Consider the following 19,302-nt stretch of genomic DNA (forward strand, 5'->3'; position numbering starts at 1 on the left):
TCCTTGTGTAATGGACCAATTCTGCAGGCAGAAAATTAGTTGGGTAAAGCTGAACTGAACAATACCATCAAGCAACTGGATCTAATTGATGCATATAGATCGCTTCACCAAATAACAACAAAATGCACGTTGTTCAAGCTCACATGGAACATTCACCACGACAGACCACATTTTGAGCCACAAAGCATAACAGATTTAAAAGAACAGAAATCTTACAAAGCATGCCCTCAGCTTACAATGGGATCAAACTAGAAATCAATAGTAAAAAGATAGCTGAAAATTGCAAAGTATTTGGAGATTAAATAACATACTTCTAAACAGCATGTCGTCTAAGGAAGAAGTCACAAGAAAAAGAAAAAAAATTATCTAAATGAAAGTAAATGCAAATGAAAGTACAACTTGTCAGAGTCTGTGGGATGAGGAAAGCAGTGCTGAGAAGGAAATTTATACCATAGAATGCATATATTAGGAAAGAAGAAAGACTTAAAAAAAAAAAAGAAAGAAAGACTTAACATCAATAACCTAAGCTTCCACCTTAGGAAAATAGAGAATGAAGAGCAATATAAGCCTAACACAAATAGAAGGAAAAAAAAACAATAAAAATTAGAACACAAATGAGTGAAATAAAAAGACAAGAAAATAATAGAGAAAAATCACTGAAATCAAAAGTTGATTCTTTGAAAAGATCAATAAAATTGGCAAGCCTCTAGTAGGCTAACCAGGAAAAAAAGAGACAGGATACAAATTACTAAAATTAGAAATGAAAGAGAGATCATTGCTACTGATACTATAAACATTAAAAGGATAATAAAGGAACATTATAAATAATCCTATGTCCACAAGTGTGATAACTTAGATGAAAGTGACCAACTCCTTGAAAGACACAAGGTACCAAAACTCATTCAAGGAGAAATAAGTGATCTGAATAGGCCCATATATAATAAAGCATGTGAATCAATATAATAATCTTCTAAATAATAATCTTATAAAACAGAAGCACTAGGCCCAGATGGGTTCATTGGTGAATTCCAACAAATGCTTAAGGAAAAAATGATACCAGCTTTCTACAACCTCTTCCAGGAAATAGAAGAAGGATCATTTCCTAACTCATTCTGTGATGACAACATTACTTTAATACCAAAACCAGATAAAGACATTAGAAGAAGGGAGAACTTCAGGCCAACATCTCTCATAGATACAGATACAAAATCCTTGACAAAATATTAGCAAATCGAATCCAACAAATGTATGCAACGAATTGTGCACCACAAGCAAGCATGCAGGTATGCACAGCTGGGTCAACACTTAAAAATCAATTAATGTAACCTATCACCTCAACATGCTAGAGAAGAAATGTCACATGATCCTATCACTAGATGAAGAAAGAGTATTTGAGAAAATCCAAAATGCATATATCACTAGAAAAAGAACACAAAACTTCTGGCAAAGTAGAAATAGAGGGGAACTTCCTCAACCTGATAAAGAACATTTACAGAAACCCTAAAGCTAACATCACATTTGATGGTGAGGAACTAGAAACTTTCCCATTAAGATCAGAAACAGGGGGGCAGCCCAGGTGGCTCAGCGGTTTAGCACTGCCTTCAGCCCAGGGCGTGATCCTGGAGACCCGGGATCGAGTCCCACATCGGGATCCTTGCATGGAGCCTGCTTCTCCTCTGCCTGTGTCTCTGCCTCTCTCTCTCTGTCTCTCATGAATAAATAAATAAAATCTTAAAAAAAAGAAATTAAAAATACAAGAGCACCAAAAAAAAAAAAAAAGAAAGAAAGAAAAGAAAAAATAAAAGAAAGACCAGACAGACAGACTTAGGTATAAATCTAACAAAATATATAAAGGTCTAGATGAAGAAAACTATAAAATCTTGATGAAAGAAATCAAAGATCTAAATAAACGACAAGATAGCCCATGTTTATTTGTAGTTCCTTAATGATATATGATGTTTAGCATCTTCTCATAGGCTTATTTGCCATGTGTATATCTTCTCTGGTGAGGTGTCAAGTCCTATCTTTTGCCTATTTTCAAAGGCAAGGTTGTCTGTTTTTTTATTGTTGGGTTTTAAGACTCATTTATTTTGGATACATGTTTATTGTATTACTACTCATAATTACCTCAAACTGGAAGCAACCAAGATGTCCTTTAAAAGGTAAATGGATAGGCAAATTGTGGTATATTCATACAATAAAATAATAGTCTGATAAAAGAAATGAGCTATCAAGCCACAAAAAGACACGGAGGAACCATGTAAATGCACATTGCTTAGTGAGAGACGCCAGTCTGGAAAGGCTACCTAGTGTATGATTTCAACTGTATAAAATTCTGTAAAAGGTAAAACTATAAGAAGAGTAAAAAGAGTTTTTGGGGTCTCCAGTGGACGTGGGACAGGATGAATAGATGCAGTACAGGCATTCTGAGGCAGTGGAACTGTTCTGTATGACCCTGTAATGGGGCTTACTATACATTTGCCAAAACCCAATGAATGCACGGAGTGAGCCCTAATGTAATCTACGGACTCTGGTTAATAATAATAATATATCAACACTGGCTCATCAGTGGTAACAAACGTCCCATGTTAAATAAAGCAAGATGTGAATAATAGGGGAAGCTCGGTGTGTGTATGGGGCGGGTGGATAGATGGGAACTCTAAGTACTATCTGCTCAATTTCCTATAAACCTCCATCCGTTCTAAAAAGGAAAGCATTTGTTTCAACGTTACAGCACATTAGTTCTTTGGCAAATGCCACGCACATCGTGGTTATCATTATTCCCATTGATCTCTGTCTTCCATGAGCCCTTGATAATCCATCAAAGAGAGAAATTCTATGCGTTATATTTTGTTTTTCTTTTCCCAGGCTTCATTACTTTCAGTTCCTCAGTAGCTGTCAGGCCATTATTAAGAAACCAAAATAAATAGGAAGTTTTGAATGACTCTATAACATGGGGTGAGGCCCTGCCACATGTTAGGCCAAGAGAGTGCTTCCCGGCACTGCCCTATAACACGAGACCCTCTGCTTCCTTGGAAAATTGCCAAAAGCTACTGTTGGGACAGAAGCCCTGCTGCTAAGATGGGCTGAACGTGTGAGCTCTGTCCTGCTGAGCTATCCCACTATTCGCTAGCGGGAATGTCAAAAGGTGCAGCTCAACGTGAAAGATAGTATGGCAGTTTCTCAAAAAAAAAAAAAAAAAAAGAATTAAGAATAAAATTATCATATGATCCAGCAAGCCCACTCTTGGGTATACATCCAAAGGAACCGAAGGTACGGGCTTGAAGAGATAGTTGTACACCCATGTTCATAGCATTACTTGCAGTAGCTCTAAGGGTGGAAACAACCCAGTGTCCTCTGACAGATGAGTGGGTCAGCAAAACGTGCCAAGTACATACGATGGACTGTTATTCAGCCTTAAAAGGGAAGAGAATTCTGATGCACGCGACATGGGACGAACCTTGAAGACCTTACGCTGAGTGACATAAGCCGGTCACCAATAGGCAACTACTGCCTGATTCTACGACTATGACGTACCGAGAGCTGTCAAGCTCCCAGAAGCAGAAAGTACGACGGCGGCTGCCAGGGACTGGGGGGAGGGGAAATTGGGAATAGTTTGATGGTTTAATGGGTACAGAGTTTCAGTTTTGCAAGATGAAAAGGTTCTGGTTGGTCACACAACAATGTGAACACATTTAACACCGCTCATCTGTACACTTAAAAACGATCCAGATGGTAAATGTTATGTGTATTTTACCACAATATTAAAAATGGCTACGATGGGGGTTCAGTTGGTTGGTGGTTCAGTTGGGTGAGTGTCCAACTCTTGGTTTTGGCTCAGGTCTTGATGTCAGGGTCATGGGATCAAGCCCTGCGTTAGGCTCTGCACTCAGCACAGAGTCTGCTTGTCCCTCTCCTTCCCCCTACTAGCATATGCTCTCTCTCATTTGCTCACATAAATAAATAAATAAAAATATTTTTAAAAACATGACTAAGATAAAGTGCCTCAGCCAACATTGAGATGCTGGCACATGGCACCGTCAGGACCAATATTTGCACCCTTGACTTGCCCTTATGCTTTTCAGACTAGACAGTGATTTAATAGTGAGAGAGGAGTGGAGTGGAATTGACTATGGAACACGCATCTTATTTTACTATTTATTTATTTACCTATTTATTAAAGAGAGAGAGCATGTGTGTATGCATGTGTGCTGGGGGGTGGTGAGGGGTAGAGGGAGAGGGAGAGAATCTCAAGCAGACTCCATCCATGCCTAGCATGGAGCCTGACCGGGGGCTTGATCTCAGGATCCTAAGATCATGACCTGAATTGACTTCAAGAGTAAGATGCTCAACCGAATGAGACGCCCAGGTGCCCCCGGCCCATGCATTTTCAAAACACCTTTTAAAAGTATTTAGGGGCCCGTCCCCTGCCAGATGTCCTCCACTTGCCCCCTGACCCCCTTGCCCTCTGCCCCAGCAGGCCAGCCCATGAGGCTGATCAACGGGCTGTTGCGCTCCTTGCCTCCAGTTTCTGGTTGGGGTTGGCCAACAGGGGATCAGACATCTGAGCAGGGAAGAGAGAGGTTGGGGTGTTTATTCCCCTGCTCCCTCTCTGTGGGGTCACCATGGCCTGGGTGCAACCCTCCATCACCAAAAGCCACAGCTCCTGTCGGGGGTTCCAGAAGATGTAACCCCCTCACCCCTCAGGTCTAGGGGGTGAGGACAGCCCCTCACTCTTAGCGGCTCTGGGCACCATATGATCCTGGGGGGTTTAAGCCTGGCCACCCCCTGTAGCAGTCGCTTTACAAGACCTGCCTCTGTCACTCCACACACACTCTGACGGGCCCTCTGCTCCCTGCCAGGACCTGGGGTTCCAGCAGGCAGGAGCTCTCAGACGTAGCTCTCAAGGCCCCTTCTCTTGGCCGCCAAGGGGCTCAGGGTGGTCTTGTCATTACCCCACTTGGTCTGGCCTCGACTCCCAGAAGGTCTCCTCTCTGTGTCTTCAGTCTCATGGTGACCCCCAGTATCATGTCCCCACCCATGAACGTGCTCACCATCACCCCATCCTCAGAATGCCTCCCCTCCCTTTCCTCTGTTGTCCAACTGCCTGGAGAGTGTTCCTTCCCACCTGAGTCCTCAGCCCAGGGCCACTGTCACCATGGCCTCCCCAGCCTCTCTGCGGCAGCTGGCACTGATGTCGGGGGAGGCACATGGCCTTGTGGTTGAGGGGCCGAGAGGCAGGACAGTACGGTGCTTAATAGACTGGCCGTGGAGGAGGGGGGCCTGGGTTCAAATCCAGCTCTCCTACTTCCAAGCTGGGTGAACATGGGCATGTGAGCAAGTCTCTTAGAGCCTCAGTTTCCTCTTCTGTGAATACAGACCACAGCCTATTAGTTATTGTGACATATAAATGAAATAAGACATATAAAATCACTTAGAACTTAGGCACGTGTCGAAAATGCTGAAATGCTCAGGATTATGAGAAAGGGGGTGGGCTCTGGGGTTAGAAAGCCTGGAGGCCGAGCCCCACCTCCACCACTTCTCTGCTGTGCAGCCTGGGGCAAGTCTCTTGCTTCTCTGTGGTTGTTTCCCATGAAAAAATGGGTTTGATAGGCCGTGCTTCGCAGGGTTGCCAGAAGGTACCATTTGAAGGAATTTTCATTCATTCCATCATTCTTTCATTCATTCATTCATTTGAGAGAGAGAGAGAGAGCATAAGCAGGGGGAGCTGCAGAGGGAGAGGGAGAAGCAGGTTGTCCACTGAGCAGGGGCCCCGATGCAGGACTTGATCCCAGGACCCTGAGATCATGACCCGAGCCCAAGGCAGAGGCTTAATCGACGGAGCCACCCGGGTGCCCCTGTTTGGAGGAATTTTCAAAGTAGCAGGTTAACATTTTAAAAATTAAATGATGTGTGTGTGTGTGTGTGTGTGTGTGTGTGTGAGAGAGAGAGAGAGAGAGAGAGAGAGAATCTATTTCTTTCCACCTTTTGGTTCGTGGCGATCCTGTCCCCCAGCCCCTGCCCCTTATTGCAAGAAAGATGTAGCACAGACATCATGAAAACTGGGGTTTTCTTTCTTTCTTTCTTTTTTTTTTTTTTTGAAAACTGGGGTTTTCAAAAGAATAAGGATATGAAGAAACAGCTGGGCTCTGGTAAGAGGGCGAGTCTGGGGGGAGAGGGGAAGGGGAAGCGTCTCTGCGTCCCTCTGCCAGCAACACTCAGCTACCTTGGTCTCCCTGGGAGAGCCCTGGGGAAGAGCAAGGCCTCGAGAAGAGGTTGGTTCCTAAAACCAGACTGCCTGAGCAGAGTTCCCAGCCCCTAACTCACCCTTGTGACCTCAACTTCCTCATCGGTGAAATGGGGGAAATGACAGCGCCTGCCTCATCTGGCTGTTGATCGTAAGGATTAAATGAGTGAAGATTGGCGGAAATGGCTAGAACAGTGCCTGACACCAGCTGACCCTCAGTATGTTCCGTGTGTGCTGTTGATTGACTCCCCAGCCTGGTCACAGCTCTCGGGCTCCCTATGTCTTCCCTTGCCTGCCCCCACGTTCTACGGCCCCCGAGGATGCCAGGGCCAGCTCCCTTTCCTTCTTGCTTGGCCACAGGCAGGGCCACTGCACCAGCCCCGATTCTCCCCTATTTCCACCCCCCAGTTCATCTCTAGGCCTCCCACTGCCCACCTGGCCCGGATGCGGATGCACTCACCTCATTCTGCACCCTCCTCCCCCGGTCCCATATGATCCTCCCCACTCTCCCGTCACCTCTCTCCACAGCTCCTGACGTTGTTGCCCTTATGGGATCCTCCAAAAAGCTCTCAAAGGAGCCCCATAAGGCCACACCCTCTCCGTGGCAACAGAGCAGGCAAGAGGTAGGATTAACTACAGTGGGTAGCATGGTCCCCAAAAGAGATCTATGCCCTAAACCTGGATCCTGTGAGTGTGCTCCGTTACATGGCGTAAGGGCCGGAGCAGATGTAAAGGTTACTAATCCGAGACCTAAAAAGAGGGAGATTATCCTGGACTGTCCAGGTGGGACTAATCTATTGCCATGAGCCCATAAAGCAGAGAACCTTCTCTGGCTAGAGTTGGACAGATGAGCCAGGACAGGGGGTCAGAGAGGTCTGAAACGTGAAAAGGCCTTGACCCAATGCTGCTGGCTTTGAAGATACAAGGGGCCACTAGGCTCGAATGTGGGCGGCCTCCGTGGGCTGAGGGCCACCGCCGCTGACAGCCAGCCCGGCAAGGCGACCCCTGTCCATAACCACATGGGCTAAGTTCCACCAAGCGCCTGAACTGACCCAGAGGTGGCTTCTCCTTGGAGACTCTGTGTAGGAGCCCAGGCACCTTGACTTTGGCCTCGTGTGACCTGGAGCAGGGAAAGCAGCTGAGTCCGCCCTGACTCCAGAACCGTGACATAAGCCCCTCGTGTTGTTGTAAGTAAAACACAGACCCAGGAGCGACACTGACTGCGGGACTGACGGCACCAGGCACTGATCTGAGCACTTCACGGCAATTAGGCCTCACGCGTGGTCCCTGCAACCGTCCCCGCGACACGTATTACAAAGACCACACTGGAGATCTGCTGCCTGGGACCCTCCAGCCCACGAGGGCGGAGCCAGGCTCTGAACCAGCCACCTGGTGCCAAGGTTATGCACTTAACTGCCCTGTTCCGGGGCCGCTGCACCCGCCCTTCTCGACGTGGGACTCGATCCCAGGACTCCAGGATCATGCCCTGGGCCAAACGCAGGCGCCAAACCGCCAAGCCACCCAAGGATCCCCCCGCCTGGCTTCAGTTTTACATGTTGCCACCAACGTGCCACTTTGTCCTTTTCTCCTTGGGGCCAAATGATTCACCAAGCATCTCCGGACCTTTGCACATGCTGTTTCAACACCCGGGGTGTCCTTTCCTGCTTGCTCTGCCTGGAAAATCCACAGGCTGCTCTTTTAGAGAGGCTCAAGTTTGGTCTTCTCTGAGGCTCACTCCCTGGCCCCCAGGGGGGATTTCTGCTGGGCCCTCCTCTCCCGGGGCCTACACTCCCTCCCCACACAGATTCCCCCACTAGATGGCGCTGCCCCAGCTGGCTGCAGGAACGGGAACCGGGATCCCAAGAACATTCTTTCTGTGTTTCATGCATGATCCTTAGTCTGGATTTCACGCTGTGGAATTTCCCTAGCTCCGCGAACTACTGTAACATTCCAGTGAACTCACAAGGAATTTCAGACATTTAGATTTTAGGTGCTCCCAAAGCTAAATTTGCACCCAGGACTAAAACTTGCTCTAGAGAAGCGTTGAGCTAGTCCTGAATCAAACTCAGCCCCACGTCTCCCGATGGCTGTGTGGTTTGGGGAAACCTATTTAGCCTTCCACGTCTTTATTTTTTTTTTAAGATTTTATTTATTCATGAGAGACACACACACAGAGAGGCAGAGACACAGGCAGAGGGAGAAGCAGGCTCCATGCAGGGAGCCCGACATGGGACTTGATTCTGGGTCTTCAGGATCACACCCTGAGCTGAAAGCGGGCCTCAACCACTGAGCCCCCCAGGGATCCCCTCCACATCTTTAAATGAGGATAATAATGATAATAGCAGTTCCTACCTCCCTAGGGTTTTTTTTTTTTCTTTTTGGAGGATGTAATTTTGTAAACTCACATATAATACATAGAATATACATGAAAGCACCTGAGGTGCGTTAAGTAGTCTAGAAATGCACGCTCTAGCCCTTTGTATTATTTGTGCTTTTGAAAAGATTATGGTCTTTCACCTCACATCCATGAGAATGGCCACTATCAAAAAACCGAGGACAAACCAACGTTGGTGGGGATGTGGAGAAAGCGGAACCCTCGCATCCTGTTGTGGGAACGTACAATGGCGCAGCTGGTGTGAAAAAGTGGTAGGGAGGTTCCTTGAAAAATTAAGGGTGAAGTTGTCATATGGGCCAGCAAGCCCACTTTGGGGTATACATCCTAAAGAACGGAAAGCAAGGGCTTGAAGGGATATTTGTACACCCATGATCCCAGCCTGTGTGTCTTTGTGGATTTTCCCACAGTCACCAAGCAGAGGGAGGAATCCTTCTCCAGGCCAGGTCCACCTGTCACCTCATGTCTCAAAATGCAGGGTTCGCTCCTAAGAGAAACACAAATCAAAATGACGCGGGCACTGGGTTTCAGCAAAGATCCAGGGGGTGGACAGCATGCCCTGGGGCCGGGTTGTCCAGTGCTGGCGGGACGCCACACGTGTTAACCTCTGGCGGGCGGTTTGGAGATGCCCATCAGAGGTACAGGTGTATGTGCCCTTTGACACGTCTGGGAAGTGATTACATAACAGGACAGTCACAGCAGCCTTGTTTTGTAATGATTAAACAGGACTACAGGGGATCCCTGGGTGGCGCAGGGGTTTAGCGCCTGCCTTTGGCCCAGGGTGCGATCCTGGAGACCCGGGATTGAGTCCCACATTGGGCTCCCGGTGCATGGAGCCTGCTTCTCCCTCTGCCTATGTCTCTGCCTCTCTCTCTCTCTCTGTGACTATCATAAATAAATAAATAAAAAATAAAATAAACAGGACTACGATGGAGGAGGCCCTGATGGTTCTGTCCTAGGAGGCAGCCCAGAACTGGCAGGGGCCTGGCGAGGGACAGGAGTCATCTGGCTGTCTGGGTGCTGGCGTGTGTGTTAGATCCGTCTTGCTCCACGACCCTCAGGTCCCACCTGAGAAGGGGCTGCCACATGCTGGACCGTTCCAGCCAGAAAGGAGCCACTGGTAGGTGCCGTGCACCCAGGCCAGGTGCACAGCTGTAGGCATCTCACCCCCTGTCATCTTTGTCCTCGGTCCTTCTACTCCATCTCTCCACTCCCAGCCACAGTGCTGTGCTGACGTGGGCTGTCCTGTGGCTTGGTCTTGGAGGGATGTGGAAACCTCTCAAATGCGGCCCCGTGTGTCCTCGAGGAGGGGCTAGGGTGGGTCAGCTCTCCACTATGAACCCTTGCTTCTCTTTCCCTCAAAACAGAGTATATTGAAATAGTATGCACCCCTCGCCCCCCAAACAGGGGCTCCCATGACATCAGGAAGGAAGAAAAACAGGTGGTCAAGAAGAGAGAGGGAGGGTCCTCAAAGCGTGGTCCTGGAACCATCTCCACAGGACCCCAGTCCCCACCTGAGCCCGGGAAGCATACAGAGCATGAAGATTCCCAGGCCTTGCTCTGAACCCACTGGGTCAGAATGTCCAGGGGTCCTGCTCTAAGAAGTACTCTGACACATATGGAAAATTCTACAGCCACCAGCTTGCCGTATGTCTTCATTCTGGAAGGACTGAGCCCCCTTCTCGGTCGGGTTTACGTAACGGCCACATCTAACTCTAAGAATTACAGTTCAGAAGCCACATCCAGTCACACACATTAAAAATCCACAAGGTTTGTGACTTAAATGAACGAGGGCGAGGCTTTCGAGCTGGGTGAAGTGGCAGAGGGGAGATTCTGATTGCGAGTCTGCACGTGGCAGCCGGGATGGTTGTTTCAAAATGCAGGTCTCTGCCTTTGCTTAAAATTCCTCAGGTTTTTCCCCCATGCTGTTCAGATCCGGTGGCTGAAGGAAGGCTGACTCCTCTCTTAAGCTCTCTCCCTTCCACTCTCACTTCTGGACACACCAGTTTTCTTTCAGTACCTTGGGCTCATAATATGCTCTTCCACCCCAGGGCCTTTGCACATGCCATTCCCCTTTCCCCTTGTCTAGTTAAATCTCCCGTATCCTCCATATTCCTTTTCTTTACATGAACAGAACCGTACATGTCTTTGTGGGATCCTTTGACTTACATGTCTCTCTCCTAGCAGCTTTCTGACCGCTTTATCCCCAGGCTTGCCTCGGCGCTGAGGCTCCAGGTAAATATTTGTGGAAGGAATGACTGATAACAACAGTAAAAGCTAGCCTGGCTGAAACAGGCTTCCTTTGCCGCTAGAGAACCAAACTCCTGACAGGATATAGAAAGAGGCCTGCAGGGCAAAACCCTGCAAATATGAATATTGATTTTTTCCCTGAGCCAAATGATTACAAATGACTTGTATTTTCTTCCTTATACTTTGCTTTCTCCCATGTTTTTAAAAAAACAATAAACATGTAATTACCTTCCATTATTGGAAAAAAGTAAATGGTGTCAGAATATGGTGACATCGACAACCAGAATAATATGTCAGCCTTGCCAGTGAGTGTAAATCTCTAGACGTATGAGACTGCCCATTGTTTAGGATTTACTCAGGTAAATAAAACAATCCTTTTTACTTGCTAGATGTAACCTCTGGGTAATTTTGAAGACGACTTTTTATTAATATGTATTTCTGAACTTTACTTAATGAAATGACCTGTGATGGTACAAATAACATAAACTATACATTGACTGTTGAATTATTCCTCAGGGTGGCCCACAGCTAATCAAGGGTGATTCTTCCCATCAGAAAGGCCCTAGAAAGTCAGCAGAGAAGCAATTTTCACCCTGTCTTGTTTTATAAAATGAGGAATTGTTGATGTGCCTGCAGGTTTCAATTCTTCAAAATGGACCTGTGCCCCCACAACTCTGTTTAGAGCACATTTTCTCTCCCAAATCCATTTAGGCTTGGGGAAGAGGATTTGTCAAAGAGAAGATAGAAGCTCCCATCAAAAATCTGTTCACAAAACATTTGGCAATTCATGTGTCATCTGTTCTCTAGGGAGCCAATATGGGCTTGTGCTTCTGGAAATGCAGCTGATTGCTTCATAAATCAATGTGACTATGGCTGCTGGTGGTGACTTACTCCTTAAACTAAGTCTGAGGAGCAGGAGGTAGTCAATTATTTTTATACAGTGCATGCAACTCGATTTCTGTCTACATAAAAATTATCCTCATTAGTCCCCTTTTCTGTACAACTTGTTAATATCAGTGGTCCTTATCTTAATCCTGTGCATCTTAAGGCTTCTTCTCAATCTCCAGTTTATGAGGCCATATTAATGATCATGGTGTCATTTACTTAGAGTCATATGTTAGGGGCTTTAAAAAAAAAATCCCACCTATCCATTCATGAGAGACACAGAAAGAGAGGCAGAGACATAGGCAGAGGGAGAAGCAGGCTCCCTGCGGGGAGTCCGACATGGGACTTGATCTCAGGATCCCAGAGTCAAGCCCTGAGCCGAAGGCAGACGCTCAACCACTGAGCCACCCAGGTGCCCTACATGCCAGGCGCTTTATGTGCATTTCTCATTTAATTCTCACAACCCATTGAGGTAAGTGGCTTATAGACAGAAAATGAGCTCAGAGAGAACAAGTAATTTGCTTGGAGTCACACAGCCAGTAAGTGGCCTAATGAGATTCAATCCCAGGTCTGTCAATCTCCAAAGCCTATGATACTAGTTTGCTAATACCATACTCAGGTTCAGAACACAGATCTCTGTTGCTACTTTGGCCAGACCAGAAATAAAACTACCGAAACCTGTCCCTTGGGTGATAAAGAAGAATCTACAATCTTTTTTCTTTTCCTCCACTTTGTGCAACTGAGCAGATTTTCTGTGTCCTTGTAGGGAGACCACATCATGGATGAGAATCTCAAGGGGAGGTTTATTGAGTTATTTTTAAACTGGAGAATTTATGACAAACACTCTCAGAAAACTAGGAATAAGCAAATATGAAGATTTATACTGTTATTTAGCAGAATACTGGAAGTTCTAGCCAGTGCATTAAAGCAAGAAAAAGGAAATTAAGAGAATTATTTTCTCCTTTTCTGAAAGGGGAAATAAAACTTTTTCTTTGTGGATGCCATGATTGGTTATGTGTAAAATCTCAATAAATCTATAAAAACTTTCTAGGGGCACCTGGGTGATGCAGTTGGTTAAGCATCTGCCTTGATTCAGGTCATGATCCCAGGGTTCTGGGATGGAGCCCCTCATTGGGCTCCCTGCCCAGCAGGGAATCTGTTTCTCCCTCTCCTTCTGCTCCTTCCCCTGCTTGTGTGCTTGAGCTCTCCCTCTCCCTCTCTCTCTCTGTCTGTCAAACAGGTGAATAAAATCTTTAAAGCGAAAAGAAAAACAAAAAAACTTTCTAGAAAGTTTAGTTACAGTTGCAAGATTCCATTTAAGCATATGAAAAACAATTCTATTTCTATATGCGGCTAATGAACATGTAGACACCAAATTAAAAACATAATGCCGTTTACAATAATTAAAAAAAGATAAATACTTAAGTGTATATCTAACAAAACATGTACAAGGCTGGTATGCTAAACACTACAGAACATTCAGGAAAGAAATCAAAGACCCCCTAAGTAAAAGGAGAGATATACCATGTTCGTGGATTGGAAGACGACATAGTAAAGATATCAATTCTTCTCGCACCGATATGTAGGCTTACACACAACCCCTATCAAAATTCCAGGAAGATATTTTGTATATATAAACAGGCTTACGCTGAAATCTGTGTGGGAAGGCAAAAGAACTAAAATAGGTAAAAAGTAAGTTTTTTTTTTTTTTTAAAGAAGGATAAAATAGGAGGAACCACTCTATCTGATTCAAGACTTATGTAACTACAGCTATGTTGTTTTGGTAGAGGGACAGACACATGGACCTATGAAACATACAGGAAACTCAGAAGTAGCTCCCGCACGAGTATGACTAAATGGTTTTTGACAAAGTTCTGAAAGCATTTCAACAGAGTAAGAACAGTCTTTTCAACAAATGGTGCTGGAGCAACTGCATTATCTGCATGTAATAAAAAGAACCTTGATCTAAATCTCATGTTATATATAAAAATGAACTCAAAGTGGTTCATAGATGTAAACACACAACCTAGAAGAAAATATGCAAGAAATCCTCAGTATCAAGGACTTGGTGACATGTTCTTAGAACATGAAAAATCATGATTTGTGAAAGAAACAAATGATAAAGTAAATATCATCACAATTTAAAACTTCTGTCCTGTGAAATATTCTGTTAAGAGTGAAAAGACAAGCTATCGACAAGGATAAATTATCTTCAAACTTATATCTGACAAGGGACATGTCTCTAAAATATTTAAAGAACTCTCAAAACTCAATAGTTAAAAAAAAAACCAAACACTGTGATTAGAAAATGGGCAAAAGACATGAAGAGACATTTCACCAAAGAGGATTTGCACAAGGCCAGTAAGCACATGAAAAGATGTCCAAAGATGTCCAACATCAAATGCAAATGAAGATCATGGTGAGGCATCACTGAACATTCAGCAGAACAGCTAAAATAAAAAACCAGGGATAACACCAGTTGCTGGTGAAGATGCAGAAAAATCATACATCGCTGGTGGGAATGTAAGATGGTATAGCCACCCGGGACACCAGTCTGGCAGCTACTTTAGAAACCATACACTTCCCATATAGTCCAGCAGTCACACTCTTGAGCATTTATCCCAGAAAAATAAAAACTTGCATTCACACAAAAATCTGCGCGCAAGCATTCATGAGTAGATGTATCCGTAACAACCCCAGATTAGAAACAATCAAAATGTCCCTCAATATGTGAATAGTTAAACAAATGATGGTACATCTACACCACGGAATATTACTCCCCAATAAAAAGGAACAGGAGAATCTCCAAAATGGAGTGCAAGGATATTATGCTGAGTGAGAAAGAAAACAATCTCAAAAGGACACACGGTATAATTCTATTTATATGACATTCTGAAAATGTTATATACATCACAACAGTCTCCAAAAGCTCTGGAAGAGGGGGGGAGCCCATGGCTTAAGCTGGATACTCCAGGTGGCCCTCGCTGTCAGGCCCAGAGCAGGAGAAGGTCAAAGTGCCAGCTACACACCCCCTCCAAACAGCCCTATTTGGCTGGAGGGAGAGGACAATGGGTGGAACATCTGTGCACATGGTCAGCAAAGGACAGAGGGCACATCACTCTGCTTCATACTCATGTTCCCCATACATGCTGGGAAAACCAGTACATTCCGTCGGTGGTTACTGGTCACACATGGAGGGAAGATGTGGCTGTCAGCCAGAGGGGGTGTGCTTTAAAAGAGACAGGAGTCTGCAGAACAGTAGGGGTGTGTGAGGGGGGTGAGGGGCTGGGAGTGGGCAGGAACAGTCCTTACCTCTAAAACAAGGTCTGAGTCTTCATGCCTTCCAACCGTAGTACTTTTATTCAGGACAAAAAAGCCTTCTGCGCTCTTTAGGTAGGCTTTCATACTCTCTGCTTTCCCTACATAAAGTTTGCAGAAAACACTTTTGTTAGGAAAAGGCAATCCTCTGATTACTCAACAACATCACCTTTAGAATGGATGAAACACACCCCAATGTTTGTTTATTTTTATTTATTTATTTTTAAAGATTTTATTTATTTATTTATGAAAGAGAGAGAGAGAGAGAGGCAGAGGGAGAAGAAGGCTCCAGGCAGGGAGCATGACTTGGGACTTGATCCCAGGTCTCCAGGATCATGCCCTGGGCTGAAGGCGGCGCTAAACTGCTAAGCCACCGGGGCTGCCCACACTCCAATGTTTAAAGGAGAAATCAGCAGAGGCAGGAGTGGATAGATGGACTTTACAGTGTTCACAATTCCTGCATATTTTTAAGACTAGTTTTTAAACGAGTTTATTTATTTATTTGAGAGAGACAGAGCGAGCAAGAGAGAGAGGGTGCGTACAAGTAGGGGAGAGGCAGAGGGAGAGGGAGAAGCAGCAAGCAGACTCCGTGCTGAGTAAAGAGCCCGATGTGGGATTCAATCCCAGGACCCTGAGATCATGACCTGAGGCAAAATCAAGAGTCAGATGCTTACCTGACTCTTGCTTAAATGCCCCTTAAGACTATTTTTAAAAAATATTTTATTTATTTATTCATAAGAGACACAGAGAGAGGCAGAGACACAGGCAGAGGGAGAAGCAGGCTCCCTGCGGAGGGCCCGATGCAGGACTCGATCCCAGGACCCTGGGGTCACGCCCTGGGCCCAAGGCAGATGCTCAACCACTGAACCACCCAGGTGCCCCAAGACTAATTTTTTTTAAACAGTGACATCTAGCAAAGAGGAGCTTGGTTCTGATCATCGGACAGAAGACATTTTTTACATAACTCTGAGCACAAACCACCGAGAGCTGGAACAGCCCAATGACAAACCTGAATTCCTCGGATAATCACTGTCTACCTCCCATGAAGCTTAGTACCAGGTTGGGTATCCGGCTCGGCAAGTATTCTGCTCCATATTCCTGACCCTCTGACTTTGAGCCAGTTACTTCTCTCTGTATGTCTCAGCTTTCTCCCTTGTAAGATGGAGTTAATAATACTCGGTACTCCGGAGGAGGATGAAATGCAATCATATGTATGAAGCAATTAGGGTGATGACCGCTATGTTCTAACCACACGTTTTTTCCTATTATTATTATTATTATTAATATTATTATCATTACAAATCTTGGGCTTATCGAACTCGGATCCAAGGAATTCTAAGCCTTCTGTAGAGCTGAAGCTGCTGAGTCAATCATTGAGGATTTAAAGGCCACTTTTTTTGCAAATCATTCCACATTCCATATAATTAGGGGGAAAGGGTCAACTTTGTTTTTTGTTTTTGTTTTTGTTTTTTGTTTTTTGTTTTTGAAAGGGTCAACTTTGAAAGGCAAAGTATCAAGACTCTAGTTTGGACATGCGATTAGGACTCTGCACTCTGCACCCCCCCCACCCGCCACATTTTATTATGAAAATGTCAAATGTGCAGGAAAGTTGAAAGAAGTGAATGGTGAACTCCTTTTACCCACCACCAAGATCCTACAATTGACATTTTGCTCTATTTGTTGTATCACACACCCATCCGCCTATTCATGCATCCACCCATTTTATAGTTTGATGCATTTCAAAGTAAGTTCTATCCCTGTTGTTTCAAGTATAAAAATGTCAGTGACTTCAGGAGGTTCCAAAATATTGATAATTCACACAATGTTTGAATTCTGATTTAAGATATGTCCAGTTACACAGTGTGGCATCCTCTATCTCAATGCCATGTCCAAGAACCAAAGTCCCTCACTTTTCTTTTCAACTGAAAGGTCACTGAAATGTGAAGCCATTGGACTGTGGAAAAAAACAAAGACCATCAAGTTATGCTCATAGAGGGTCCTGGGTCTGGTTCTACGTTTCATCCACATCCTCATTATCAACTATTGAATCCCTCCTAGGTGCCAAGCACTGTGTTATCCTCCTATACACCCTGCCTCTTTTCATCCTCGCAACCCTGTGAGGTAGGTATTTGTCCTGTCCCACGTTACAAATGGGGAAACTGAGACTCAGAGAGGTTAAGGTCACATAAGAGCAAGTGTCTGGGAGGCAACTCAGCCTTTGCATGTAACTACTGTGCAATCGGCCAGCAGCTCAACCTCCCCCGTGTCCACTGTTGCTGGGTGGGGCAGAGTGGGGTGCGTGTGTGGGGGGGGTTGCACTATCTCTTGACACTTGGGACATGTCAGGAAGCCCTTGACACCAGGATTCCATCCTCTCAAAGGAAGAAAAAACCCAACCCAGGGGTAAGAGAAATCATAATAAGCCAGATGATTCTACATTTGTAAATACTGAGAGCAGCGGATACCTCACACATAGTGACGCCTACCTGTAATGAGAAACACATTTTACTAAGCTCAGTGTCCTTCACAGAAAGGGACACTTCCTCTTCCAGAAGAACCCTGCTCTGGGGCCATCAAATCACTGCAGTTATTCACTTTGATGGCAGAGGACCACATTAGGAAGCAACACACTCAAGCCTAATGAAACTGAAATGCAAACTTGGGAGAAAGGTCTCTTCTTCAGGAAAACCACAGGAAATGCCACTAAAGCCCCAGAACTTGGATCATGTGCAGATTTGAATTTTAGCTCCACCACCAGATGTTCCCAAGGTTGGAGCCTTCTCTCCGCTCAGAGGCCCCCCCTTGGGGCATCTCCCCGACTGCCCTAGCTGAAGGCCGCCCTTCATCACTCCTGGCATATATTCCCCTGCTGTGTTTCCTGCCTTATACTTCTCATTCCCTGACATTTTCTTGTTCCTTTATTTAGTTGTGTTTGCTGTTTGTTTCCCGTTCAAGGAGATATATGTTCCGGGAGAGCCAGAACTGTATTGCAAAGGGCCTGAGCTTTTACCTTGCTTGCAAACTAATAAGTTAGCTTGGCCAAGCTCATAAATTCGTCCTGGGTACCTTATGCCTGTGCCCATTATGGAGCAGAGGCATTGACAGATTTTGTCCTGTGTCGTTTGCCAGGCTAACTTATTAGTTTACGAGCAAGGTAAAAGCTCAGCCCCTTTGCAGTTCCTGACAGTTTTATCCATTGCTCTGTCTGCAGCACCTGGAGCAGTGTCTGCCGCATAGTAGATGCTCAGCAAACATCTGCTGAATAAATGAAAATGCAAATGACACATCAAAGCAAATCTGTGCAGCCAGCTAGCTAGGAATCTTCCCATTCAGTGTCTGCCCTATGAGTTCCTTTTTGAAAACCCTAAATTCTACCTGTTGCTTTTGGGTTGGACAATATCTCTCCATCTCAATCTTGCCCTGTGCAGTCACTCCCCTGCCTGAAAACACTGTAGGGAGTAATGTGAACGTGTTAAACTCTATAAATTCGCTCTCAGTGGCCGGAAGCACCGGGCATAGTGAGGAGCAAAAGACCTTCAATCACCTGCGTACCCTCCGACCACCTGGACGGCTCGGAATTGGGCTAGGGAAGCGGTAGTCTTTTCAGGGCTACCGGTCTTGGGGGGCCTGGGAGCTGCAGAAGTTCGTCTAGGAAGGGAAGGTCAGGTAAGGGGATCTCTGACCTCTGCGTGGGCGTCGTCCCTGAAGCAGAGGAACCAGCGGGCACCCCTCCTAATCCCAGCTGTACCCCACTGGCTACCTAGGAGCCGCACGCGTGGTGCAAGGAGGGTCCTGAAGGTCCCGCGCAGGCTACCTCTGGAGGCGGGGGTGGGGCCTGCATTTTAGGGAGGACGGGCTGGTGTTGGGACACCTCCTCGGGGTGCTCCTGGGTCCCGAGCCCGGATCGGCTGGGGCCGGTCCCGAGCCTCCCCTCCAAGCTCTTGACCGCGCAGGGCCCTTGGGGTCCGGGCCCGGGTGTCCGCCCGCCGCCTCCCCGCCAGCCGCGCTCACCTGGTCGGAGGGAGACGCCCGGCCCCGACCCGGGCCAGGCCGCCTGGCCGCGCTCCCGCGGAGTCTCCAGCCGGGCCGGCCCCCCGCGCGCCCGCCCGGCCTGTGTACGCGCGTCGCCATGGCGACGGCGCGGGCCGGCGAGGGGCGTGGCCTGCGCGGCAGGGGGCGGGGCGAGCGGGGAGGGGGCGTGGCGAGCGGG

The 19,302-nt window shown here is 46.3% G+C and overlaps 1 protein-coding gene across 7 annotated transcripts in view; it reads right to left on the reverse strand.

Annotated features, from left to right (window-relative positions):
- Window positions 1–19,225, reverse strand: part of FHAD1 (forkhead associated phosphopeptide binding domain 1) — a 121,892-nt gene extending 102,667 nt beyond the window's left edge. For all 7 annotated transcript variants that reach the window (XM_077899537.1, XM_077899539.1, XM_077899536.1 and 4 more), the window contains exons 1-2: window positions 19,104–19,225; window positions 15,087–15,193 (exon numbers count right to left, since the gene is read on the reverse strand). In XM_077899537.1, coding sequence (XP_077755663.1) covers window positions 15,087–15,179 — 93 coding nt within the window. In that variant the 5' untranslated portion in view covers window positions 15,180–15,193; window positions 19,104–19,225. The remainder of the gene's footprint in view (window positions 1–15,086; window positions 15,194–19,103) is intronic.
- Window positions 19,226–19,302: the final 77 nt, after the last annotated feature.

The sequence above is a fragment of the Canis aureus genome, chromosome 5 (genome assembly GCF_053574225.1).
Source record: "Canis aureus isolate CA01 chromosome 5, VMU_Caureus_v.1.0, whole genome shotgun sequence".
In the NCBI taxonomy this organism is placed as follows: domain Eukaryota; kingdom Metazoa; phylum Chordata; class Mammalia; order Carnivora; family Canidae; genus Canis; species Canis aureus.